At 54.1% G+C, this 25,525-nt stretch overlaps 1 protein-coding gene and 1 long non-coding RNA gene across 7 annotated transcripts in view; one reads left to right on the top strand and one right to left on the bottom strand.

Moving 5' to 3' along the window:
- Positions 1-475: 475 nt before the first annotated feature.
- Pear1 (platelet endothelial aggregation receptor 1) overlaps positions 476-25,525 on the top strand; it is a 27,786-nt gene continuing 2,736 nt past the window's right edge. The window contains exons 1-24 of one of the 6 annotated variants that reach the window (XM_039102054.2): positions 600-622; positions 13,020-13,118; positions 13,987-14,057; positions 15,610-15,771; positions 16,317-16,421; positions 16,709-16,809; positions 17,401-17,493; positions 17,660-17,903; positions 18,738-18,858; positions 19,045-19,181; positions 19,266-19,478; positions 19,763-19,937; positions 20,018-20,138; positions 21,463-21,626; positions 21,717-21,819; positions 21,902-22,048; positions 22,219-22,344; positions 23,298-23,426; positions 23,532-23,660; positions 23,805-24,017; positions 24,183-24,271; positions 24,355-24,478; positions 24,624-24,698; positions 24,785-25,030. In XM_039102054.2, the coding sequence (XP_038957982.1) occupies positions 15,677-15,771; positions 16,317-16,421; positions 16,709-16,809; positions 17,401-17,493; positions 17,660-17,903; positions 18,738-18,858; positions 19,045-19,181; positions 19,266-19,478; positions 19,763-19,937; positions 20,018-20,138; positions 21,463-21,626; positions 21,717-21,819; positions 21,902-22,048; positions 22,219-22,344; positions 23,298-23,426; positions 23,532-23,660; positions 23,805-24,017; positions 24,183-24,271; positions 24,355-24,478; positions 24,624-24,698; positions 24,785-25,030 (2,950 nt within the window). In that variant the 5' untranslated portion in view covers positions 600-622; positions 13,020-13,118; positions 13,987-14,057; positions 15,610-15,676. 6 annotated transcript variants of the gene reach the window in all.
- LOC134485635 (uncharacterized) lies at positions 6,417-12,244 on the bottom strand. The gene is made up of 2 exons (XR_010063838.1): positions 12,086-12,244; positions 6,417-11,719 (listed from the first exon to the last, which is right to left on the bottom strand). It is a non-coding gene; the product is annotated as an uncharacterized LOC134485635 (long non-coding RNA).

Below are 25,525 nucleotides of genomic sequence, written 5' to 3'. Positions count from 1 at the left end.
AGGAGGCTAGAATAGCTGGCAGATGCCAGGACTCCGCTGTCCTGCAGACAGTCTCTAGGGCTCTCCGGGAGGATGTCCCCCCTTGCCCGTGCCCCTCAGGCTGAGGACAGGTCCTGACTGTAGCCTTCACAGGCCCTGGAGGTATAAGTAACAAACAGCTAGAGGGAGCTTGCTGTGTTCCTTCCTATATGGGCCTTGGACTGGCTACCCGGTGTTGGTAGAAGCAGGGCAGTCACTGGGAACCTGGGTTCTAGCCTCCTGTCCTGTTGATGTGTGCCAGGCTACCCAGGCACCTCCAGCAGGGTATGAACTGGCTGCTTGCTCTGAATTTTCCCAGATAGCCCATTTCCTCCCAGCTGCGAAAAATGGACAGTTTTACCAGTAGTTGGGGCAGAAGGCTCCAGCTGGGAGAGACAGATAAGTCAGGGTCATAGCTGCAGGAACAAACCAGTTGAGGCTAGGAGGGAAAGAGCGAGCAGCCAGGAGCCCCAGGACTCAGCGGGGTAGAGCCCCAGAGACAGTCTGCTTTTCTTTGCCTGGAACCCAGTCCCTGGAACCAGAGCTTTGGTAGCCACCTCCCACAAGGCTGGCTCTCTTCATCTCTGCCGGCTTCTGTGCCCTGGTAGGTAAACTAGACACTGACATGTAGTTCTGCCAATTACCAGTGCTGTCGCTCAGCATCTCCGTACCTTAGTGCCTTCTGCAAAATGGGAAAGGGTAACAATAATAGCAGAACCCTACAGGGATGCTGGGAGCTGAGACTCACATGTAAAGCTCTCCTGGTGGTGTCTGCCCTTCAGCCAGTGCCCTGTAGCGAGATACTGTTCTTTTTTTCTTTTCACCTTTTCCTTCCTTCCTTCCTTCTTCCCTCCCTCCCTCCCTCCCTCCCTCCCTCTCTCCCTCCCTCCCTCCCTCCCTCCCTCCCTCCCTCCCTCCCTCCCTCTCTTCCTTTTGTTGATTTTTGTTTTGGTTTTTCAAGACAGCGTTTACTCTGTGTAACCCTGGCTATCCTGTCCTGAAACTCGCTCTGTAGACCAGGCTAGCCTCGAACTCAGAGACCGGCCTACCTCTGCCTTCCGGGTGCTGAGATTAACACTGTGCACAAGGCACAGCTATGCACAGCTGAGACATACTGTCGTTCTTGTATTTTTGGTTGTGAGCCTCGCCTTTTACGGCTGAGCCATCTCTCCAGCCCGAGACAGGCTGTTCTTATGTTAGTGTTCTTTCCTCCCCATTTTTCTTCTCTCTTCCTTCCTCTCGCTAGCCTGTCTCAGGCCTTGGGTACCCAGTGGGGACCCTGCTAGTCTTCAGGATGGTAATCTAACCCGTCCTGAGTATGAGTAGGTATCCTGGGAACTGCAATGTTTGAGAAGAGATTCTTTGACCCCAGACCCCTCTTCCTGAGGTTGCTTCAGAGTGGAATGTGTGAGGTACAAGAGAGGCTCTGGGACTGGGGCTCTAAAGTCCTCCATTGGTACAGGGAGGGCAGGGTTGAGCCCCAGCCCCAGGTGTCTCCTTAGCCCCACCCTTTGAACTCCTAGGCTCTCCCAGCAGGACTTCCTCTCCTGACTTATCTTTTTGGGTAGCCTAGGAAAGAGGGTAGGAACCTTGGCCCTCTGTTGCTGGGTTATGGACCCTGACCGACTGCTCTGACAGTTAATAGTGATGTGGACATAGAAACTGTACGTCTAAGACTTCCATGTCTTCCCCTGTAGCCTGCTGTTCCAAATGTCGGAAGCTCTTCCTGCACTCCTCCTTCGTGCCTCTCACTTGGATTTGAAGGGGTTACTCAGCGCCAGGCCTGCCCACTGCAGGTCTCAGCTGCCTGGGGCCTGTGGTCAGGGCTAATGCAAGCGAGAAGGGGAAGACAAGAGGGATAAAGTTATTAGTGTCTTCATCTTTGAGGGATATTGATTGCTGGGTCTCCAGGCCCATTTGGTCTTATAATGGGGTACATGGAGGTGTTGGGAGGGGCACAGAAAGATCCCACAAAGCCCCTACCCCTTCTTCTGGAATGGCAGCTACACAAGGTCTGGTCATCGGCTGACACAAGAGACACGATTTGTGAGTGAGAGTCCCGGGGAGATGAGGGATGGAAAAGCTGAGGGAGCCCAGGTCTTGGTGCCCCGACACTGGACTATTTTTGTGAGCACATCTATAGCTGCTGGACAGATATAAGGGGAGGAGGAGGGGATCCCAGCCTGTCCGAAGCCCTCACCTGCCCCCAGAGCTATTAAGCAGGCTGTTCCCACGTCACAGGAATTTTGACCTTGTGTGTCCGGTTTCCTGTTTGCATGGGACGTCCTATGAGCTGGCTGGTGCAGTCTTGTTTCTCCACCTGGAGCTTTGCACATTCCTGTCTTCATCTTGAGATGGATGTGGGCCACAGAGGCTTAAGTATCAGGTCCGCCTTCTCCAGGCAGGCCCCCCTGTGAATGTCTGCTCCAGGCTGAGAGAGGAGGTATGGAGGGCCAGGGTGGGATGGTGGACACAGAAGCTAACTTTCCCCCTACTTCTTAAGGGCCTGATGCCCCCCTGCTTGGGGACTCAGAAGCTCATGACTCAGCCCCAGAGGAGCTGGCTTCCCCTCTTCTGGGGTGGGAGAGGAGGTAATTAATGAGGAAAGGCTGGACAGTGAGTGTTCAGGGCTAATGTTGGTATTAATCAGGAGCTGGTTCCCAGTCCCCAGCGAGAGATCAGGTTCAGCTGGGCCAATGTGTGTGTGTGTGTGTGTGTGTGTGTGTGTGTGTGTGTGTATACATGCATGTGTGTGCATGTGTGTGTGTGAGCGTGTATGTGTGAGCACGTGTGTGCGTGTGTGAGTGTGTGTACATGCATGTGTGTGCATGTGTGTGTGTGTGTGTGAGTGTGTGTTGTGGGGCAGCAGGAACTCCCGACTCTTTCTTCAGCTTCCTGTTCTCTCCACAGTTCTCTCCACTTAGGTCTCCTACTCCCATGCCTTGTCACGATTTTCCTGAAATTCCCTCCCGGTGTATCCTTGAGCCTCCTGTTGAGGAAGTGGCAGATCTCTCCTCAAGTCCAACTCTGTCTCTAGATGTAGGTGGAGGTGAAGCAGGCCACTCCTCCTTCCATGGCCCCTCACCAGCCCCTCCTTCAGACAGGCACATTAGGTGACTCCCAGGCTGCCTGTCCAGCTAATTGCCTTTCAGCCTTCCCCTCCTCATGAGGGTGCCCCCCCACAAGCTCCATTAGCCCCCCTTCCCCTGATAGCCCCTAAATCAGCCCCAATTATTCATGCAGGGGGTGTGCCAGGCTGAGCTGTGATTACAGCTAGAGTGGAGGGCTGAAGATGAAGGTCTGAGTGCTAGACAAGCTGGCAGGAGGCAGAAGCAGAGGGGGGACAGGAGGGGCTGGAGCCCGTGAGCACAGCAGAACAGTGACCATCTTGGGCACAGGAACCTGGAGATCTAAAGTGTGCACAGGGTGGACATTTGGGGGTCCTGGTGTGTGGACATCAGGAGGATGAGGGGAATCCATTGGCATTCTTCTGCAAGGGCCAAGCATAGTCTGCTCATTCTCAGTTGTAGCCAGATGGTTATGAGGAGTTGACTGGAAGAGAGAGTGAGCAAGCAGTGTACAAGCTCGCACATCCCTCCTGAGCCCCAGCCCCTGCTCCTTGTAAGGCCAGGCTGGTCAGTGCCTACTGGGCAAGCTGGATATCCCAGGCCCTCTCCTCCATTCTTGTGTTTGCTGTCACCTCTCTGGGGCTCTGGGAACACAGAGCTGTGTGCTAGGGAGGTTGACATTCACCCCTGGGAGCTGAGAACGAGAGGGCCTGGTCTCCACACACAGCTTCCTCTCTGAGCTTGGTCAGGGAGTCTCCTCTGGGAGCTGTGATGTTCTGAGCAACCTTCCTGAAAGGCAGAGGCCTCTAGGACTTCTTGTAAGACCATTCCCACTGAGGGTGGGGATGGGGCTTCCAGCCCTGGCTTCTCAGAGCTTTCCTGAGCCCCTGTGGATCAGCACAGCAGCTTCTTCCCCAGGCTCCCAGGTTCCTCTTCTCCCTACAGCCTATCAACACAGTAATATTCCCTCTATGGATCATGTCCTGCCTCTGGGCAAGCAATCCCAATGGCTTCTCATTCCATACAGAGTAAAATCCTGCTGGATTAGTGTGACCTAAGAGGTTCCTGTAAGACTTGGCTCTGACACCCCGTCTTTAATATCTACCACCACCACCACCATTACATACCATAAGCTACTCTGTGTAAGGGGTTATCATTGTTGTGTGTGTGTATAGGTGGTATATGTGTGTGTGTGTGCATGTGTAGTGTAAAATGACTTATATAGAATGAATTTTATATAACAAAGTATATAGAACATAATGAATTTTTTTTTCTATTTTTCAGAGCTGGGGACCGAACCCAGGGCCTTGTACTTGCTAGGCAAGCACTCTACCACTGAGCTAAATCCCCAACCCCGAACATAATGAATTTTATATAATATTTTATTCTGCATATATTACATATATTCACTTATATGATTAATTTTAATCATTTTCACTCCCTACTCCCCTGCCTCATCTCCCTTTCTCTCCTACTGGCACTCTTTTTCCTGAAGGAAGCCGTTCCTCTTGACTGTCTTATCTTCCTGTGCATGGCCCACTGCATTTAGTTAATTATTTGCCTGAGTGTGGATGGGAAGTTACTCAGTGAGGCAGGGGTAGCTTATCAATGTCTACACCACAGGCAATAATGATACCTCTCCTTCAGTGAGTGTTCATTGTCCGCTATTCCCTTAGGAGGACTGGGATCCTAGGATACATTGAGTTCATGTGTGTAGTAGTAGCATGTCATGTCTAGAAGACATCTTTTTGCTGTGGATTCTTGTTGCCCTCCTTCTGCAGTGGTTCCCCAGCCTTGCAGGGGATGTTGTAGTTGTCCCAGTTGGACCAATGCTTCACCATCGCTAACTCTCCGCACTTTGGCTGGTTATGTGTTTCTAGTTCACTCCTGTCTGCTGCTATACGAAGCTTCCCCAGACCATTCTCTGGGAATCCTGGGAATGGAGCTGGCCAGTGTTCATCTTCCTGGATGATATTAAATAAAGCTTGCTTTAGTTGGTGGGGAGGAGGAGGGGCCAGTAGCTTCTCTGACGAAGGCTGGAGGAATTACTAATATTGTAAGTGGGTATTTAGCGGGCAGTCTGTGTGACTGTTTAGCAAAACAGTAGAAGAAACTTCATTTCTAGGGCCCAAGTTTAAAGTTTCTTAGCAGGAATGGGATGGGGACCTTAGGGCAGAATGCAGTCCCAGAAAACGAGCATGGAGCACAAGTGGGGCCATGTGCATGTCTCACTTTCTCTCTGCACCTCGGTCTCCCTCTTTGGTCATTTAAATGAGAAGGATAAGGTAATTTTCAAGGCTTCAAACACGATGGAGCGCAGGTCTTACGCCGTCTGACCTTAAGCTGTGCGTTTACTGCCCCCTGCTGGATATTTAGTGGTACCAAAGTCCAACTTGATATTTCCTTCACTGAAACATTGTAGCCATCCACTGCACCTGAGCTCAACACAGCTTTCTCCATCAGAATAACTGTTAAATAGAATTGCCTGTCTCTCGGCTGGATCATAATATTATTAATTATATATTAGCAAATATTATACACAATATTAGTAAATATTATACACAAACGACTTGGAACCACAATACCCAAGAATCAGTAACTGTCAGGATACAGCAATCCTGTTCTTGAATAGCCCACTGCTGTCACCTGCTGTAGTAGAGAACACCCAGTGGCCCAGAAACTTTATGGCAAGGGAAGGAAGATGGGCATATGTGAGTACATACTCTATGATGACATTTATACAGAAATTCTAGGGAAAAAAACTACAGAAAACAAATAAAAACTTTCATGGGATTTGGGTTAGGGGTGAGAATGGAATCTGGGTCATCATTGTAATGTAAAGCAGGTAAACGAGGGGTGTAGATGAATGTTTAAAATACTATATTTATGTTGAGAGGCGGGATATGTACTGCTGTGGATGACACTGCTGAGGGTGCAGATGACAAGTGTGGGGAGTTGATTCTCACCCTCTATCATGTGGGTCCCTGGGATCAAACTTAAGTTTGGTGACAAGTGCATTTACTTACCACTCCCCAAAACCCTCCCTCAGCCATTTCTCCATTCCCAGAGAGGGACATTTTTATTGGGGTGAACACATTTGTCTAAACCAATGACACACCATGCTAAGTGGAGTAAGCTAGATGTGGAAGGTCAAACCCCTAACAGAGGTATAGCCTGACTTCAGAATGGTTAGCAGAGCCAGGGGGTGCGGACAGAGTTTCAGTTTGGGGTGAGGAGAAAGCTCTGGAAACTGATAATAGCAACAGTATTGTACATGTGAAGTACTTAATGCCACTGAACGGTATTCCTAACATTTGTTGAAAGGATGAGTTTTATAATGCGTATATTTTGTCACGATGAAGTTTTGGAACAATATTCATCAAACCAAGTAAGACTTTTATCATATGTCAACCACTCTTAAATAAAGGTGTTCCTGCTGTTTAGAATTCAATCTAGGGCTTGCAGCCTAAGCCACACGCCCCCAGGCACGTCGTTTTTGTTCTGCGCCCTGACTGTGGTAGGTCGTTGAGTGCTTCTGAGCAAGCTGACAGACAACTGCTCAGTTTTGGCTCTGGCTTCTTTTTTTTTTTTTTTTTTTTTTTTGTTCTTTTTTTCGGAGCTGGGGACCGAACCCAGGGCCTTGCGCTTCCTAGGTAAGCGCTCTACCACTGAGCTAAATCCCCAGCCCCGCTCTGGCTTCTTTACAGCAGCATCATGCTTCAACCCATGCAAAGCTCCCAATGATCTGATCGCGCAGGCAGGGTGCCCCTCCCCTGAAGGCCGCCAGGGGGCGCCGCCGGGCAGGAAAGAGGGGCGTCGGGTGGACCGCGACACCCGGGGCCGGGGCTGGTCCAGAGCCTGTCAGGTTGGGCGGCTCTCCCGGTCCACTTCACAGACAGGCGTGCGGAGGGCTGACCCCACCCGGCCCGGCTCCAGCCTCCCCGCGCGGACTTCCTGCCTGGGCGCGGGCGGAGGCCCACCCCCTTCCTGCCCGCGCAGCGGACTCCGTCGGGCAGTGGGACCCGTCGGTGCACACGCCATTCCCCTCCGAACTGCGAGCTCCGAGGCAGGTGAGTGACCCGCCCTGGGCTCTGGAGCCCGAGACCGCCGAGGGGGTGGGGTGGGTGAAACCTGCGGAGCGGAAAAGGGGAGATGGGGGCCCGGAGGGGTGTGTGTGTGTGTGTGTGTGTGTGTGTGTGTGTGTGTGTGTGTGTGTGTGTGTGTGTGTGTGTGTGTGTGTGTGTGTGTGTCGCGGTCCGTCTAAGTGTAGAGAAGAGAAGAGAAGGAAGAAAGGAGGCAGAGAGAGAGTTAGGGGAGAGGGGGGAAAGAGAGATCTAAGTAGAGAGAGCCGCCTAAGTGAAAAGAGAGGAGAGAAAGGAGAGAGCGAGAGGGAGAGAGAGGGAGACCCATCTAAGTAGAAAAGAAAGCTGCTGCGTAGCTCTGAGGATTAGGAGCTAGAACTGGGACTGGGACGGCCTGGGAAAATGTTCTCTTCCCCAGGGGAAGGCAGTCTGTAACTCTCCAGGATTCCAGAGTGCTGTTTGTGAGTTGTAGAACCTTGGTGGTACTGAAGCCCTGAAAACTAACCCTGAACCTTGTCTTCCCTCCGCCGCCTCCCCGCCCCCTGTTTCTTCTTTCTGGAGGGACTAACAAAATGCAGTTGCCTGTCTGTCTCCTCCTGAGGGACAGACTGAGGGAAAGCGTGTCTCCCGGATAAAGACCCCGTTCAGTGTTCGTTGGGTTGCTCCTCTATCCCTGCCCAGGGAAGGGACTGGATTTGCCTGTCCTTTCCCATCTTGTAGGAGAGAGGTCAGCCGCAGGCACCTATAGTCTCTGAGGTTTTTTGTTTTTGTTTTTCCTGGATGATGCGGGCCCATGGCCAGGCAGATGGTGTGGGCCCTCGACCCCAGGAACCCAAACTCCATCCAGCAAGGCCTCCCTCACCTCGCATTCCTATTTCCAGCTGCTAGCCATGGACTCGTGACTCCGTGTTTTGGATTTTTAGTAGAGCCTGCTGCCCCAGCTGGGGACAGTGACCCCTGCTCCCCGGAGATTGGAACAGCATGTGCTGGTTGAGGTTCCCAGGCTCAGCCAGGCTCAGCTTTAGGCAGGGCCGGATAAGGGGTCAGTTCTCAACCCCTGTCTATGCTGGGCGTAGGGGGTTGGAGGCTGTTCCCCAAACCCAACTCCACCCCATAGTACAGTTCCTTACCTGTGTCTACGTGTGCACGGGTGAGATGGGTGTGGACTGGCCTCCTACCCACCAGCCTACCCTTTGCTGCTCTTCCAAAGCCTGCCATCTTATCCCCGCCACCTCCGTTGTTTGCCTTTTTCTTCTCAGTGAAGGGTGAAGTGAGAGGGTTGGCTTCTGCTTCTCCACTTCACTCCAACATGCCCTATCAGACATTCCCAGAAGAGGAAACCCTCCCCAGGCAGCCTGCTCCACCAGCGAGAAACCTAGAGAAAGATAGTTGTCGCAGCCACTGTCTGGGGCTCTACAACCTCTCAGCTTCTCTGAGGAAACTCCAGCTTGGTACAGGACGGTGACTCCTGGTGCCTGCCCTGTAGAGGAGCAGGAGCTAGCAGAAGGGCAGGAGGAGAGAGGATGGACAGACATAAACACAGACTCAGGCAATGCAATACACACAGACTTGGCAAAACAAGGCCTGGGGATATAGAGATTGAGAACAAAGATTCCAGGTTGGGGAGAAGCCATGGGGGTGGCAGGAAAGGCACACAGAGTCTGCACTGAGGCCTGGTCTGCACCCCTGCTATGCTCTGGTAGCTTGTGTGAAGAAAGGCAGATTACCCACCTAGAATATTTCTTCATCTCTGAAATAGCGTAAGGGCTAAGAGGATGAAAAGGCTAGCCCTCATGTATTTCCCTAATGTACACACACCTTTAGTCTGAGAGAAGCAGCCTGCAAGCAGAACCCTGAGTGTGGGCACCTCTCCCTTCCTGTGGTTGCCTCCAACCACAGAGGGGCATCTGGGACTCAGTCTCTGTGTTTGGAAGGATTTGTGGGCTGTGGTGGGCACTGTCCCAGGCTCCAAGGTGCAGGATGAGGACTCACATCTGGTCTACACCTGCTAAGTGACTTGGAGCCTTGCACGGCTCTGCTTTCATCCCACTCACCAGTTGGGAACGTGGAGGTCAGTCCTGAGGGACTCCTGACCCAGGCCAGCTTGGCAGATGGGGGGCCATCTTTCAGTTTGTGCTGCTAGTCTTTCTGTATTCCACCTTTTTCTTCCTCTTCCTCTTCCTCTTCCTCCTCCTCTTCCTCCTCCCTATTATTAGATTTATTTTATGTATGTGAGTACACCGTAGCTGTCTTCAGACACACCAGAAGAGGGCATCAGATCCCATTACAGATGGTTGTGAGCCACCATGTGGTTGCTGGGATTTGAACTCAGGGCCTCTGAAAGGGCAGTCAGTGCTCTTAACTGCTGAGCCATTTCTCTGGCTCCACCTTTTTTTTTTTTTTTTCTTTTTTCGGAGCTGGGGATTGAACCCAGGGCCTTGCGTTTGCTAGGCAAGTGCTCTACCACTGAGCTAAATCCCCAACCCCCCTTTTTTTTCTTTAACCAGTGTCACCGCACTGTGTCCAGGGCTCTGAGAGGCCTGATGGGGAGTGGAGGAAAGGTTGTAGCACTCTATACTCTGTTTAGGGTGTCCACCTATCCCTGCCACACAACTGCTGTGGGTGCTGGCTGGCGCTGGGCACCGGGTGTGTGGTGAAGGGCCTTGCCCATGGTGGCAGACAGTTGTTGATAAGCATTATGGCCAGGCAGGGTACAGCTCAGTGGTGTAGCACTTTCCAGGCATGCTGAAGCCCAGGGCTTCACTTCCAGCACCACCAAGCAAGCCTACACCAGTGAAAGAGCCCAGTGTGGCCCAGGGATGGTCTGGGAGGAGACCTTGGTCTACGCCAGTGTTGGTGAGTGTTGCACAGGATGAGACTGAGAGTCCAGGCTGCCCCTCGGCCCTCCCCTAGACAGCAGTGTTCTGCCGTCAGACCTGGAGTTGCCTAGGTGAGCTCTGCTTGTTTCCAGAGGAGGCAGACTTTGACTGGGTCATTTCCCTGTGTCAGAGGTGAGCGTCCCACTTGGAGCCAGCTTCTGTGTGGAGCAGGGAAAATCGCCAGAGCTCCTTTGGGCCACTGGGGCCCATGACTGTTTAAGCTTAGAGGGCAGGGAGAGAAGGTGAGGCTTAAGCAGAGGCAGCTGCACAGTGAGAGGCATGTGGGGCCCTTGGCTTCAGTCACAGACTGATATAGTGGCCTTTTCTGTAGTGGGCGTCCACAGAAGGTAATAGAAGCCGGCAGTAGCCAGAGCAAGATTGCACTATGTGAATTTTTTTTTCCCTTGAGACAGCAGCTCACTCTGTAAGTAGCCCAGGCTGTTCTGGAATAATTTATCCTCCTATTTCAGTCCCCTGAGTGTTGAGATTAAATGTAAAAGTCACCTTGCCCTGCCAGGATTGTACTCTCTGAAGGTAATCTCTGGGTGGTGGTAAGGAAGGCAGGCTAGTGAGGTAGCTACTCTCCAGGCTTGTCCCTGTCTGGTGGCCAGACAAAGCCCTTGGCCAACACATTTAATAAAGACCCGCCTGCCCGCTTAGGAAAAAGGGCCACCTCTCCCCAGGTGGCAGTTAGGGCTGGAGCTGGGGCGGAGACTGGCTTAGATTGTGAGTCAGAACCCCTGCTGGTTCTTTATTTCCTGATGAGTAAACAAGGCCTTTGGTAGACCCTCTGGCCTCCGTTTCCTGAGCCAGCAGCGGGCCAGCCTTTCACCCCTGCTCTGCTCCTGCTGCCCCAGCCTCTAGTCTGCCTCTCTCAGGCTTCCGGCCCCTCCATCCGGCAGACATGCCTGGCGTGCCAGAGCCTGACTTGGCTGGGTATAGGAGGGGCCGTGTTTGAGTGTGCTCATGGAGATTGTGTAGTGTGAGGTGCTACTGGGCGGTCAAGGCTGGCAGGGGGGCTCTTCTGTGGGGAGAATGTGGCGGTCTGGGCTGGGGTCTCACTCCTGGCTGGGAAGGACTGTGTGAGCCAGTCTCAATGGTAAAGGCAGCCCAGGAAAGGGCAAAGAGAGACAGAAACTAAAAAGCCCACCTCAGAACCGAGCTAAGCTGCACATCTCTGTGTGTGTTCATACGTCCACCCCTCGTTGGGAGGCAGAAGACATTGTGTGGGGAACGTGCAGCTCAAGTGTATGTGACAGCCTTCACGGGAATAGAAGACTTACTGACCAGAAAGATCAGCGATGAAGGGGAAAAGTCGGAGGTGCCGGATGTATAAACAGTCCCAGTCAGGGAGACTGAGAGGGGGATGGAGGCCCAGAGGGCTCAAGTGACATGACCAAAGCCACACAGCTAGCTTTGACAGGGACAGGACTAGACACTCTGGACACAGGCTGGGGGAGTGTCAGGGATTGGAGTCGGTACCGCAGGTGAGGGAGGACAGAGAACTCACAGATCCTGCTCAGTGACCGGCTCTAGTGTGAAGATGCACCTGGCATGCAGCCCACCATTCTGGGGATCAGGTTCTGGCTTCTGGCTTCTCCCAGTTCCACTTCCTTTCTCCCCCGTCAGCATTTTCAACTCTGTTTATTCCCGGATCATCATCGTGGGGGTTCTTCAGGGGGAGAGAGAGAGACAGAGGAGAGAGAGAGAGAGAGAGAAAACAACTCTAGTTTTTCCTGGAATGAATGCAGGGGAATGCAGGAGGTCCTGTGGACGTTGGGTACAGCTAATGTGGATGTGTTACAGATTGGCCCCAAGTGCCTCACAGCATTTAATCTGCACAGTAGTCTCCTGGTGGCGTATGTAGAGTGCAAGGGCTATCCCGTGCTACACCACTTCTGGGTGGGGTGGGGGTGGGGGTGGGGGCTGGAATAAGCAGTCTGAGTTCCCGAGTCTTCCTTCCATCCCTCCCTCCCATTGCTGTTTGCTGGATAAGGACCATCTATCATCCACCAGCTCCCAGAGGCCCTAGACTCACATCCTTCTCCCAGAGGCTGGGGTGCAGTCAGGCAGAGGGGGGCTCCTGGAAAGGGAACAGATCTGGGCCCTGTGGGACTTGGAGGCTGAGAGGCAGGAATGTAGCTTGCAGCCTTGCAGGCAGGAAATGGAGCCCGGTCTGGCCAAGAGCCCAGCAATTTGCATGTGGAGGTGGGAGAGAAGAGTTGTTCGTTTTGACTGCCTTCCGTGCCGTTCCCACGCCTCTGATCATGTTCTGAGGCAGCCTCAGTCCAGTCTCTGGCCAGCTCCCTGCTCCTATAACTAAGGCTGTAAAGAAAGATACAAGCCCCTGGGTTCCTATTCTCCCTCCAGAGCAGAACTATCTGGAGGCCTCTGCTGCTGCTGGCTTTATGTTCCTCTTTTAACACCATGGCTGTGGGCCTTGGGCAGGTTCCTGTGCTTACTGAGTCTGCTTCCTCATCTGTGGACTGGATGGTTGAGCACCTTCTGAGATGGGTGGGTGGGGGTGCTGAGGGCCGATGGAAGCTTTCCATGAAGTGGCCTGTGGGAGTCACTCACTCCCTTGCCTGACCCATCTCAGAATAATACAGGGTCACATTTTGACTGGTTGTGAAGGAAAGCCCTTTGGGGTTTACATCAAACCAGAAGCTTGTGAGATGGGAGTCGGGCAGAAGGGGCTCAAGAGGGGTCTCCTAGGGCAGCGAGCTGGGACTAAGGACTAAGCCCCGTGACGGGTGTATAATCATAGAGGCTGGTTGCTACTGGGACTGGAGTGGAGCTGCAGGGCAAGGGACAGGTGTCAGGGCCCCAGCCCAGCAGAGGGAAGCCGGCTTGGGGGGCTTTGGGGTCCTCGCCAGGCCTGTTTATTTTTCAGGCTGGGAATGGCCAGGTAAAATCCTCTGCTCCTTGCTAGGACTCCCCTCCTAGCTCCCCTTCCTATTGTCCACCCACAGGTCTCCACTGACCCCATCTTGGCTTCTAGCCCTGGACAGAGCAACAGAAGACTCCTCCACAATGCAGCCACACCCTGAAGGTGGTTGGAAGGAGGGAAGGTAACCTTTCTCCAGCCAGCTATCCTCTTAGCAGAGTTGCAGTTCGCAATTTCCCATAATACTGCACCACCCCTGTTCTGTGCGGGGGACATCCTGAGCCCCCCGCTGAGCTGTTTTCTCTAGCGGCCATAGGGGGAGATGGGCAACACTTGTGATGCTTCTGGCCGGGGTGGTAAGGGCAGTTGAAACAGTGAAGGACTTCACACAGCCACAGCTCAAGCCACCTCTGCCCTAATTTGGTCTTCCCTTCCGGCGATGGGCTCCACCCACCACAGCGTGCTATGGTTTAGGAGCAGACAGGGCAGGGGCCGCTCATTGCCCACCATGGGTGACTCCGTAGATGAGCTGTATCCCAACTGGAGCCCAGGAATTTGGAAGAACGGACTGCAGGAAAGACCCAAGAGTAGGGCAGAAGAAGTGTGGAGAGCCCTGGGTGCCTTCCATGGCCCTGACTGTGGAACACCCTTGGGAGAACTAAGACCAGTTAGAGCCAACCCTGTTGGTGGCCAGTGAGTAGCATAAGGTTGGAGGAGACAGTTTGGGAACCTTGAGAAAGGAACTGACTTTGTAGGGGTAGGGACAGTGTCTGGTTATACACTCGATGGGTCAGGTTGTGGGTACCTCTGACTATGGTGTGGCTCCCTGGACCCCCAACCTCCCAAGGCCACAGTGCCTGCTCAGTAGCCAAGCCAGACAGATGAGACCCCTTCACACTGGGGCAGAGTGGTGATAGCAGGGGGAGCTCCCCACAACCATTCCCTACGTAGGCCTGGCTGGCCTCAGCCTCAGATATCCGCCTGCCTCTGCTGAATGCTGGGTCTACAGGCTTGTGCTGCCACCTTGACCCAGCTGAGTCCCCCCTTTTTAGGATCTAGGTCCTGAGCACTGGAATTCCCCAGAACAGCATCTGGCTTCCCAGACCCATGCTGGCCACCACTGGTGAGTCACTTGGTTGACAGAAGAGCGAAGTCTGAGAAGTCCAGAGCCAGCCGGGGGTCCTAGGGGAGGGGCGGGGTGCTGTGGCTCTGGTCAGTGAGGGAGTAGGGAAGAGGCTCACTCTGGGAGGTAGTGACATGGAGTGGAGAGGACCAAGGGGGAAATTCAAGTGTTGGGGTTCAAGGTAGGGGGGCTGGACCACAGCAGGGAGTTGGGGTTCAGTTAGGATGTCTGTGTTAATTTGAGAAGGCACCCTGTCAGAGCTGATAGAATCACGATCTGCCAGAGTATGTGGGTGGGTGGGGGGGGCGGGGTGGGGCTGCAACAAGCATTCCAGAGATCCTCAGGGGTGTAAGGGGCTAGCAAGTGCGACCTCTTGGAAAAATTACAAGCAGATGTGGGCATCTCTGGAGAGTGGAGCGAGAAGCCTGGGCAAGTCTAAGAAACTCCAAGCAGAACACAGGAACACAGAGGCGAAGGGGTGGCCTCTAGCCCTCAGCTTTTTCTGAGCCTTGGAGTTCAGAGAAAAACTCATTTCATCCGGAGGCCTGACCCTCTCCCCACCCGATGAATGAGGCCTGGGTGTGGAGCTGGTGAGGGGCCAGTTTCCTAGAGCTGTGAGAGAAACATGGAAATGGCCCCCTTGGAGCACACCAGTGGCTGTGTGGGTCACTCAGTTGCGGCCCCACATATGTAGTCCCCCATAGCAGGAAGCTTCTGCACTTCATCAGTCGCTTTGGCTCGTGTCTGCCTGCATACAGCAATGAACGCTTGCTCTCAGTGGCATCTGACCCGGAACTGTCCATTGGAGAGTTCTTTTGAACTGAGCCCATGCTGGCTTCTCTTAGAACCTCCTTCATTGGTCCCAGCTTCGCACTGTGGTGTCCTGAATATTTGCTAGGCTAAGGGGTGCTCAGGGGACAAGAGAAGTTGATACGTAGTGTTAGGAGACTCTGAAGAGAGATGAACGTGGTGCCTGTGGTGTGTGTGTGTGTGTGTGTGTGTGTGTGTGTGTGTGTGTGTGTGTGTGTGTTGGAGTTGTCAGGGAGCAGACAGAAAAGGAAGGTGGCACTCAAGCCAGGCCTGAGGCACAGAACTCTAGGAATAATGAAAGCTGGGGTCAGTGTGTTAGCAAACTGAGCTGAGACCTGGTGACACAGAAGTGCGCTAGGAGCACTGTTCTAGGGAAGCTGGAGCACTGTTCTAGGGAAGCTGGAGCACTGTTCTAGGGAAACTGGAGCACTGTTCTAGGGAAGCTGGAGCACTGTTCTAGGGAAACTGGAGCACTGTTCTAGGGAAACTGGAGCACTGTTCTAGGGAAGCTGGAGCACTGTTCTGGGGGAGCTGGAGCACTGTTCTGGGGGAGCTGGAGCACTGTTCTGGGGGAGCTAGAGTACTGTTCTGGGGTAACTGGAGCACTGTTCTGGGGGAGCTGGAGGACTCCCATGCTGAGGCCCTGGCTGCCCTATACACCCCTCACACCTTGGTGTGACCAGAGGACTATGGAGGCAATGGGCTGGTTTCTCCAGCAAGCTTCCTGCTTGGATCTTTGCAGATGTGTCCTTCCGGCTGCTGGCTGCAGTGCTGTTCTGTTGTTGGGTGCCCTGTGGCAGGCTTGTGCAATGCCACTCTGTCCCCTCCTCCTCCTGGCCCTAGGCCTGCGTCTGGCTGGAACACTCAACTCCAATGATCCCAATGTCTGTACCTTCTGGGAAAGGTGAGAAGGGCCCAAGCTTGATGCTCATCCCACAGGAGTGCCTCCTCCTGGGAATCTGTTTCTGGTCTCTGTGCACCCTCGGTGGTGTTTGATCTTCCCCACCTCTGCCCTTGTCTCATTTCTGTCCTGTCTGTGATACCCATCGCTCCCTGTCTTTGTCCCCGGGTTCCTGTGAGTGAGAGGGAGCCATTCATTGTAGGTGAAGCAGAGGTGCTGGCTGCGGGAAGGTAGGGACAGGACAGGAAAACAGGGCCCTGGGCAGAAGCTAGCCAAAAGTGCTTCAATCACTACCGGCAGGGTCCAGACAAGTTCAAAGTTTCCACACTGGGAGGGATACATGTGTGTGTAAGGCTTTGGCTCTTAGGAAAAGAAATAGCTCTGGTAGGAGGAGTCCTAGAACATTCCAGTTCTAGAAGCCTCTACACAAGATGTACCCAGTAGGAGGAAGACCAAGTACTGGGGTACTGATCTCCACGTGGTAAAGCCTGGCCATGGCTTTCTGCTGCACATCTCAGGCTGTCCTTGCCCCTGACCTGTTCCCACAGCTTCACCACGACCACTAAGGAGTCCCACCTTCGCCCCTTCAGCCTGCCCCCAGCCGAGTCCTGCGACAGGCCCTGGGAAGACCCCCACACCTGCGCTCAGCCTACGTGAGTGCTTTTTCCTTCTGTGGGTCAGGAGCTGGTGAAGTCCCAGTCTCTCTTAGAACCTTTGGCGCTCAGAGGACATTCTGTGGTGTTCACCTGTCCACAGTGGGTGCCCATGTGGCCTGTTAAGGTGTGTCTGGTTCACTGTACACGTGTGTGGCTGGTGTGGGGCAGGGAGGGGATACTGAACCTCTGACTTCCTCTTGTGCCTCACTGAGGTGTGAGAGGGTGTCCAGGGCAGCCAGGGCCTTAGCTCAGAGCACTGACGACCACCTCCTGGGTTGTCACAGGGTTGTCTACCGGACTGTGTACCGTCAGGTGGTGAAGATGGACTCCCGCCCACGCCTGCAGTGCTGTGGGGGTTACTACGAGAGCAGTGGAGCCTGTGTCCGTGAGTCCTGAGTTGGGCTGGGGTAGGAATGGCATGGGAGGAGCCCACCCATCTGAGTTTTCCCCTGACCTAGTAAGGGGTTCTGTGGTGGGGTGCTTCTGTCTACTCCTTCGGTTCCTCTTTGGCCAGTAGCTGCCGCTGGGATTGGGGTGAAAAGGCTGAGGAGGGGCTGGAAATGGAGGCTGGGCTTACTGTTGTGCAGTCTCTTGTCCCCTAGCATATTGTGAGCCTATCTTCAGATGCGACCCTGCCTGTCCTCACCTTTCATCAGCTATGACTGGGCTCCTGTCCCCGCAGGCTCAGCTTCCTGGCCCGACTCCACCCTCACCTCAGCCCCGACCCTTTCTGACCGTATTACCGTCCAGCTACCATTTGAGAATCCCTGCCCCCATTTCCCAAGATGTTTAGAAATGTTCACAGAAATGGGTCAGGTAGTCTAGACCCTGACTTGCTCCCTAAGTCTTCATCTCAGGCAGAGCTGGTGTTTGGGGAGCTGCAGGCCTGGGTACAGGAGGAAATGGATCTGACCTCACAGATTAAAGGTGGGAAGGTAGGTGGAGCTATTTTCTCATTCATTTTGTCTCTGGCCAGCACTCTGTGCCCAGGAGTGTGTCCACGGTCGCTGTGTGGCTCCTAATCGGTGCCAGTGTGCACCAGGCTGGCGGGGTGACGACTGTTCCAGTGGTAAGTTGCTAGTGACTCCGGGACGGTTTCTATGGGAGTTCATTGCTGCTAGCTGCCTTTTCTGGGGACGTGGTAGAGGAGGTGGGTGTGTGGGTTGTGAGACTGGGCCTACCTGGAAGCTAGGGAGGGTCTAAATCCCTAGTGACTCCCATTTTCTGTTCTGCAGAGTGTGCTCCTGGAATGTGGGGACCACAGTGTGACAGGCTCTGCCTCTGTGGCAACAGCAGTTCCTGTGATCCCAGGAGTGGGGTGTGTTTTTGCCCCTCTGGCCTGCAGCCCCCCGACTGCCTTCAGCCTTGCCCCGATGGCCACTATGGTCCTGCCTGCCAGTTTGATTGCCATTGCTATGGGGCATCCTGTGACCCCCGGGATGGAGCCTGCTTCTGCCCCCCAGGGAGAACAGGACCCAGGTGTGTGAGGAGGTGTGGACATAGGACTGTACGTGAGGAAATGATGACGTTGAGGAACTGGGATCGTAGTTCAGCTCTGATGGGTACCAGCCAAGCAGCCTTGAGCAGCCATCAATTCCTTGTGAACGATTCCCTGAACAACTGCCACTATCATAGCATTAGAAAGCGTGTGTGTGTGTGTGTGTGTGTGTGTGTGTGTGAATGAGAGAGAGAGAGAGACAGACAGACAGACAGACAGACAGACACAGAGGCACAGAGAGACTGACACAGACATAGATTCAGAGACAGACCAACACAGACAGACACACAGAGAGACAGAGACACAGAGAGACACCGAAAAACAGACACAGAGAGATAGAGATACAGAAACAGAGACAGAGGCAGAGACACATGGACACAGAATTAGACAGACACAGAGACAGAGAGAGACAGGCAGAGACACAGACAGACAGACAGACAGACAGACACACACACACAGAGAGAGAGAGAGAGGGAGAGAGAGAGAGAGAGAGAGAGAGGCTGAGATGCAGACCTAGGCAGAATCCAGGGCCACATGCAGAGAGGCCTGGTTTGGTTGAGGTCTCCAGGTGGAGCAGCTGTCACAGGAGCAGATATCAAGAGGGGACCATGTGAGCAGGGAAGAGATGTGTAGGCTCCTGTGTGCTGGAGGAGCAGACCTGTCACACACAATTGCTCTCCCTACCAGCTGATGCTGGGGTATTCCAGTTACCTGTCCCAGAGACCTCTCCTGTGCAGGGGGTCACTCTTGGGGAACAAGGGGGTCCCCTGAAGTTTCTTCCTCATGACACTCTTACCTCACCCCCTATTCCACAGCTGTAATGTGCCCTGTTCACAGGGCACTGATGGCTTCTTCTGCCCCAGAACTTATCCTTGCCAAAATGGAGGTGTTCCTCAGGGCTCTCAAGGCTCCTGCAGCTGCCCACCGGGCTGGATGGTATGAAGGGTGGGGCCTGTGTGCATGGGGTTGGGATTCCCAAGAGAACTCTGAGGGTGGTTCTCCACAGGGCTACAGGCCAGTGCTTTCTTGGGACAGGCACTCAGGACCCTGGAGAGGTCTGAGCGCCTGTGAGCCTGTGGTCATGAGAAGGGGGTTAAGTGACTTTTCACCCTCTCCCCACAGGGTGTCATCTGTTCCCTGCCATGCCCAGAGGGTTTCCACGGACCCAACTGTACTCAGGAATGTCGTTGCCACAATGGTGGCCTTTGTGACAGGTTTACTGGGCAGTGCCACTGTGCTCCTGGCTATATCGGGGATCGGTGAGTGTGTGGCCCTAGGGAGTTGGAGTGGACCTGGAGGTGGTGGCACTGAGTTTATACAGCTGTACATAACCCGGGACCCAGGTGCCGTGAAGAGTGCCCTGTGGGCCGCTTCGGTCAAGACTGTGCTGAGACCTGTGACTGTGCTCCTGGCGCTCGTTGCTTTCCTGCCAATGGCGCGTGTCTGTGCGAACATGGCTTCACAGGCGACCGCTGCACTGAGCGACTCTGTCCAGATGGCCGCTATGGTCTGAGCTGCCAAGATCCCTGCACCTGCGACCCAGAACACAGTCTCAGGTGGGCTGTGGAGAACACGGATACAGGAGACCGGTTTTTGGTCTGGAGCTCCCAGAAAAAGCAGTAGGGTGTAGCTAAGAGGGGCACCTGATGTCACAGAAAAATTGAGAAGGGGTCTAGAGAAGGGGCAGGAGTGGCCTGAGCATTCCTCCTTGCCCAGCCTGGCTCTCTCGAGGATCTCCCTGAACTCCTGGCTCACTACTCAGCTCTGGGGAGAGATGTTTGTTTTTTTGTTTTTGTTTGCAGTCTGGCTTAGACTCCCTTGTCCCCTTCTGCGCCCACAGCTGCCACCCAATGCACGGCGAGTGCTCCTGCCAGCCAGGTTGGGCGGGCCTCCACTGCAACGAGAGCTGCCCTCAGGACACGCACGGAGCCGGTTGCCAGGAGCACTGCCTCTGTCTGCACGGCGGTGTTTGCCTCGCCGACAGTGGCCTCTGCCGGTGTGCACCTGGCTACACGGTGAGGCTCTGCCCCACAGCAGGAAAGGAGTTGAGTAGATGAGCTCCGAGCAGCCCCTCATTCTGCGCTTCCTCTTTCAGGGACCTCACTGCGCTAATCTTTGTCCACCTAACACTTATGGGATCAACTGTTCCTCCCACTGCTCCTGTGAAAATGCCATTGCCTGCTCTCCTGTCGACGGCACGTGCATCTGCAAGGAAGGTAATGGACTAGGGAGGGGCAGACTCGGTGCGGTGCTGAGGGCAGAGGTTGGGGTGGGAATGAGGAGAGCACACACAGGGCTGAGCTTATTAGAACGGATTCTGGGAACAGATCCCGGCTAGTTTCTGCTAGAAAACTTCCTTGTCCTCTCTCATTGGTCCCTGATCTGGCTTCCCCCACCCTGTTTTTTTGTTTTATTTGTATTGAGACAGAGTCCCGCTATATAGCCCAGGATAGACTCAAAATCTGAGCACCCGTTGTATTTCAGCCCTCTGGAGTGCTGGTATCACACAGAACACCTTTCCTTCCCTCCCTCCCTCCCTCCCTTCCTTCCTTCTTTCTTTTTTTTAAAAGAATTATTTGTTTTATGTATACAAGAACACTGTAGCCATCTTTAGACACACTAGAAGAGGGCATCAGATCCCATTACAGGGGGTTGGGGATTTAGCTCAGTGGTAGAGTCCTTGCCTAGCAAGCGCAAGGCCCCGGGTTCGGTCCCCAGCTCCAAAAAAAAAAAAAAAAAAAAAAAAAAAAGGTCCCATTACAGATGGTTGTAAGCCACCATGTGGTTGCTGGGAACTGAACTCAGGACCTCTGGAAGAGCAGTCAGTGCTCTTAACCGCTGAGCCATCTCTCCAGCCCCGAGAACACCTTTCACTACAAATGTCATACTTGTCCCTAAGAGGTACAGACCAGAAGTCTCCGTGGTGAGCGTCTCTCACCCTCAGTTCTATGGAATCATACCATCCCGTGACAGGGAGGGCTTCCAAGGCCCACCCTACGGCATGATGGCAGCCCTTAAGCTGGGTTCAGATCCAGTGGTATCAGATTTAACCAAGCCTCAAGTCTTCAGCCCCCGTTTCTTCCTGTTATCCCACACATGACCTGGTGGGGCCACCACTATGAGCTTGGGTGGTAGGAGAGACAGAGGAGGCCCAGGCAGGATGGGGGAAACAGAGGCAGCTCAAGTGGGGTAGAAGACACTAGAGACTCAGGTGGGGTCAAAGAGATTGTGGAAGTTCAGGCAGAGTAGAAGAGACTGGAGGTCCAAGTGAAGTGGAAGAAACAGAAGGCCCAGGTGGGATGGAGGAAACAGAGGCGGCTCAGGTGGGGTAGAAGACACTGGAGACTCAGGTGGGCTGGCGGAGGCGGCCAGGTTGGGTAGAAGCCATAGGAGGCCAAAGCAATTGAACAGTCAGTGGGAATCTGAATTCAGCCACTGAGCGTGTTCAGCATCTAGAGTCCGTGTGCTCTTCTCATGCCCCGCTCACAGCGTAAAGCTGGCACACCCAGTACCCAGCGGATACTTGCTTACCCTCTCTAGGTTGGCAGCGTGGTAACTGCTCTGTGCCCTGTCCCCCTGGCACCTGGGGCTTCAGTTGCAATGCCAGTTGCCAGTGTGCCCACGAGGGAGTCTGCAGCCCCCAAACTGGAGCCTGTACTTGCACCCCTGGGTGGCGTGGGGTTCACTGCCAACTTCCGTGCCCGGTAAGTGATCACTGCCTGCCTGCCTGGGGGAGGGGAGGGCAAGCATCCCTCAGCTGACTAGCCTCCCCTCCCCTCCTTTAACTTTCCAAGAAGGGACAGTTTGGTGAAGGTTGTGCCAGTGTCTGTGACTGTGACCACTCCGATGGCTGTGACCCTGTTCATGGACACTGCCGATGTCAGGCTGGCTGGATGGGTGAGCATTCTGGGTTGTCTAGGTCCCAGGTCTGCTGTGGAGTTGTACTCCACAGGAGATGACCCTTAGTTGTCTCCTACAGGCACACGTTGCCACCTGCCTTGCCCAGAGGGCTTTTGGGGAGCCAACTGCAGCAATGCCTGTACCTGCAAGAATGGTGGCACTTGTGTACCTGAGAACGGCAACTGTGTGTGCGCACCAGGGTTCAGAGGCCCCTCCTGCCAGAGGCGTGAGGCTCACTAGACCCCAGCCCCTCCTGTTAGCAGTTCAGACTTGGGAGCCCCCTTCCACCCTGCGGGTTTGGCCCAACTCTCATCTCCAGGATAGTTATTCCAGTGGGAAGTGGGTAGGGAGGGCCTGGTCAAGGGTCTCCCAGTCACCATGTGTCCCTTTCCTCAGCCTGCCCGCCTGGTCGCTATGGCAAACGCTGTGTGCCCTGCAAGTGCAACAACCATTCTTCCTGCCACCCGTCGGATGGGACCTGCTCCTGCCTGGCAGGCTGGACAGGCCCTGACTGCTCTGAATGTGAGTAGCATTTGTGTGGGGCAGTGTGCCTGCTGCTTGGGTTCCTGCACTCTGGCACCTCTCCTGGCCCTGGGCAGAAAGCCTCTCTCTCTCTGTCACCTGTACCATAGGGAAGAGCCTGCTGTCCCCTTTAGGCCGGGTACCAGTGTTAGTGGGCAGATGTGGCAGTGAGCAAGTCAGAGGGGAAGATCGCCTGCCCTTTAGCATGGGGAGCCTGGAAAGAGCTAGGTGTTTTTGGAACAGCAAACCCCCAAAGTTCCCTCTTGGAGATATTTTCTCTTCCTTTTTAAAACATTCTAAGCTATTAGTCTTTGGAAATTTCATACACATATACCACGGGTCTTGATTAAATCCTACTTTCCCTCATGCCCCCCAAAATGTCTTCCTCCCACCACATGTCCACTCCTTTTCATAACCTACTGAGTCCAGCCTGTTTGCCGGGCTGTGGCCTGGAACGTGGGTCCTCCTACTCAGTGTGGCAGCCTCCTAACTTTCTCACGCTATCTTTACTATGTGTCATCTCCTGCTAACTCTAGGATGAGAAAGAAGTGGCTGGCCTTAGGCAGCAGGTGAAGCACGCTTCAAAGGGAGTGGGAAACTATGGCCCAGATAGAGCTAACTGTGCCTCCAGGAGGCAGGGCATAAAGGAAGTCATCTTGTCCAAGGGTTTTGTTTTATTTTGCATAGAAAAAAAAAGACAAGGCCAGCGCTAAGCCCTCCAGGGGCAGTAGGGAAGCCTCCAATTCCCCTGCACTGGGTACATTATTTTGTTAAAGTCAAGTGCAGATGTCAAGTGGGTCGTGTGGGTCAGCTGGCTGGAGATGAACATTAGAGTCATCAGTGTGGAAATGCCCCTCGGAGCCTTCGTATCTCCAAGAGGCAGCCAGGCTGAAGACTCAGAGATACTGAGGGGGATGGCCAGGCCTTGCCTGACAGCCCCTTGTCTCCTGTAGCATGTCCCCCAGGCCACTGGGGACTCAAATGCTCCCAACCCTGCCAGTGTCATCATGGTGCCACCTGCCACCCCCAGGATGGGAGCTGTGTCTGCATCCCAGGCCGGACTGGACCCAACTGCTCGGAAGGTACCAGTAGAACACTAACTCCGATGTCTACCACAGCCCTTGTCTAAGAGGAGACTGCAGTTTGCTGGCTCCATGACCCCTGCTTGCCTTCTTGGCTGTCTTTAGGCTGCCCATCAAGAATGTTTGGTGTCAACTGCTCCCAGCTATGTCAGTGTGATCCTGGAGAGATGTGCCACCCAGAGACTGGGGCTTGCGTCTGTCCCCCAGGACACAGTGGTGCGCACTGCAAAGTGGGTGAGTTCTTAGACCCTTTGGCCCTCGTTTCCTCCTAGGCTCTGGGACCCAGGGCCCTTGTACCATCTCTGTCTTCCTTAAAATGCACTCAACTTCACTAGAAGAACAAAGGTGCCCGTCTCAATGCCTACTCCCATCTCACAGGCAGCCAGGAGTCCTTCACCATAATGCCCACCTCTCCTGTGATCCATAACTCACTGGGTGCCGTGATTGGCATTGCAGTGCTGGGGACCCTTGTGGTGGCCCTGGTAGCACTGTTTATTGGCTACCGACACTGGCAAAAGGGCAAGGAACATGAGCACTTGGCAGTGGCTTACAGCACTGGGCGACTGGATGGCTCCGATTACGTCATGCCAGGTGAGCTGGCGTGAGGCTTAAGTGACTGATGGGTAGCGGGGTACTGCTGAGTATGCCCCCCGTGGGATGTGGGGTGGAAGAATGGAGGGAACAGGGAGGGTAAACTGCTGTTGCCCCAGCCTCGTCCTGTCTCTGAGCTACCTGGCACCTGTGTTTGTCCTGCAGATGTCTCTCCGAGCTACAGTCACTACTATTCCAACCCTAGCTACCACACACTGTCTCAGTGTTCTCCTAACCTTCCACCCCCTAACAAGGTCAGTGCATTGGGGTGGGGGGTGCTCTGTGGGTGACATGTACCTCTCAGGAGAGCCTCACCGTGGCTTGTGCTCCCCAATAGATTCCAGGCAGTCAGCTGTTTGTCAGCTCCCAGGCATCTGAGCGGCCAAACAGAAACCATGGGCGAGATAACCACGCCACACTGCCCGCTGACTGGAAGCACCGACGGGAGTCCCATGACAGAGGTAGGTGCTTGGAGGCCGAGGCTGAGGTAAATGTGAGCAGCCTCACCTGCTGGATCATCTCGGTGGGGTTGGGGTTGGGGGAGAGCCTGATTCCAGAGGAGGCTTGGGCAGGCCACAGGTCTGACTTCTACTTAGCTTTCCTCAGGCACCAGCCACCTGGACCGAAGGTATAGCTGTAGCTATGGCCACAGGAATGGCCCGGGGCCATTCTGTCATAAAGGTATGAATACAGAGACAGGGAGGGAAAGGAAGTTAGGCCAAGGAGCCAGGACCTCCAAGGAGCCTGATTTTCTTCCTGATCCTTAGGTCCCATCTCTGAAGAAGGACTAGGGGCAAGCGTTATGTCCCTGAGCAGTGAGAACCCCTATGCGACCATCCGAGACCTGCCCGGCCTGCCTGGGGAACCCCGAGAAAGCAGCTATGTGGAGATGAAAGGCCCTCCATCAGTGTCTCCCCCCAGGCAGCCTCTTCATCTCCGGGACAGGCAGCAGCAGCAACTGCAGTCTCAGAGAGACAGCGGCACCTATGAGCAGCCCACTCCCTTGAGCCGTAGTGAGCAACCCATTCCCCCAGCAGGGGCTACAGGGCACTGGAACACGGGGAGAAGGAAGGGAGAAGGGGAGGGGAGAGAAGAAAAGAGTGGTGTGATACGGCAAGACCGAGGCCTTTGGATGGTTTGGTCTCAAAACAGGCATGACATTGGGAGAATTGCCCTCCTTCTTTGAGTCTGTTCCTCCTTTGAAGGTTGAGTATTTGAGATGGTGCTTGAATAGGAGGCGGGGAGGGAGAGGGAGAGGAAGAGGGAGAGGGAGAGGGGGAGAGAGAGACAGAGGGGGAGGAGAGAGAGAGAGAGAGAGAGAGAGAGAGAGAGAGAGAGAGAGAGACAGAGGGGGAGGAGAGAGAGAGAGACAGGGGGAGAGAGAGAGAGAGAGAGAGAGAGAGAGAGAGACCCAGAAAAGTAGAGACCGAGTTGGGAGACAGTGTCTTCATATCGTTTGAGGTGGACAGGTAGGGTAGTTGAGCAGAGGGCCTGGCTCAGTCATACAT

This window comes from Rattus norvegicus, chromosome 2 (assembly GCF_036323735.1).
Source record: "Rattus norvegicus strain BN/NHsdMcwi chromosome 2, GRCr8, whole genome shotgun sequence".
Taxonomy (NCBI): domain Eukaryota; kingdom Metazoa; phylum Chordata; class Mammalia; order Rodentia; family Muridae; genus Rattus; species Rattus norvegicus.
This window is presented reverse-complemented; position numbering and strand designations above follow the sequence as displayed.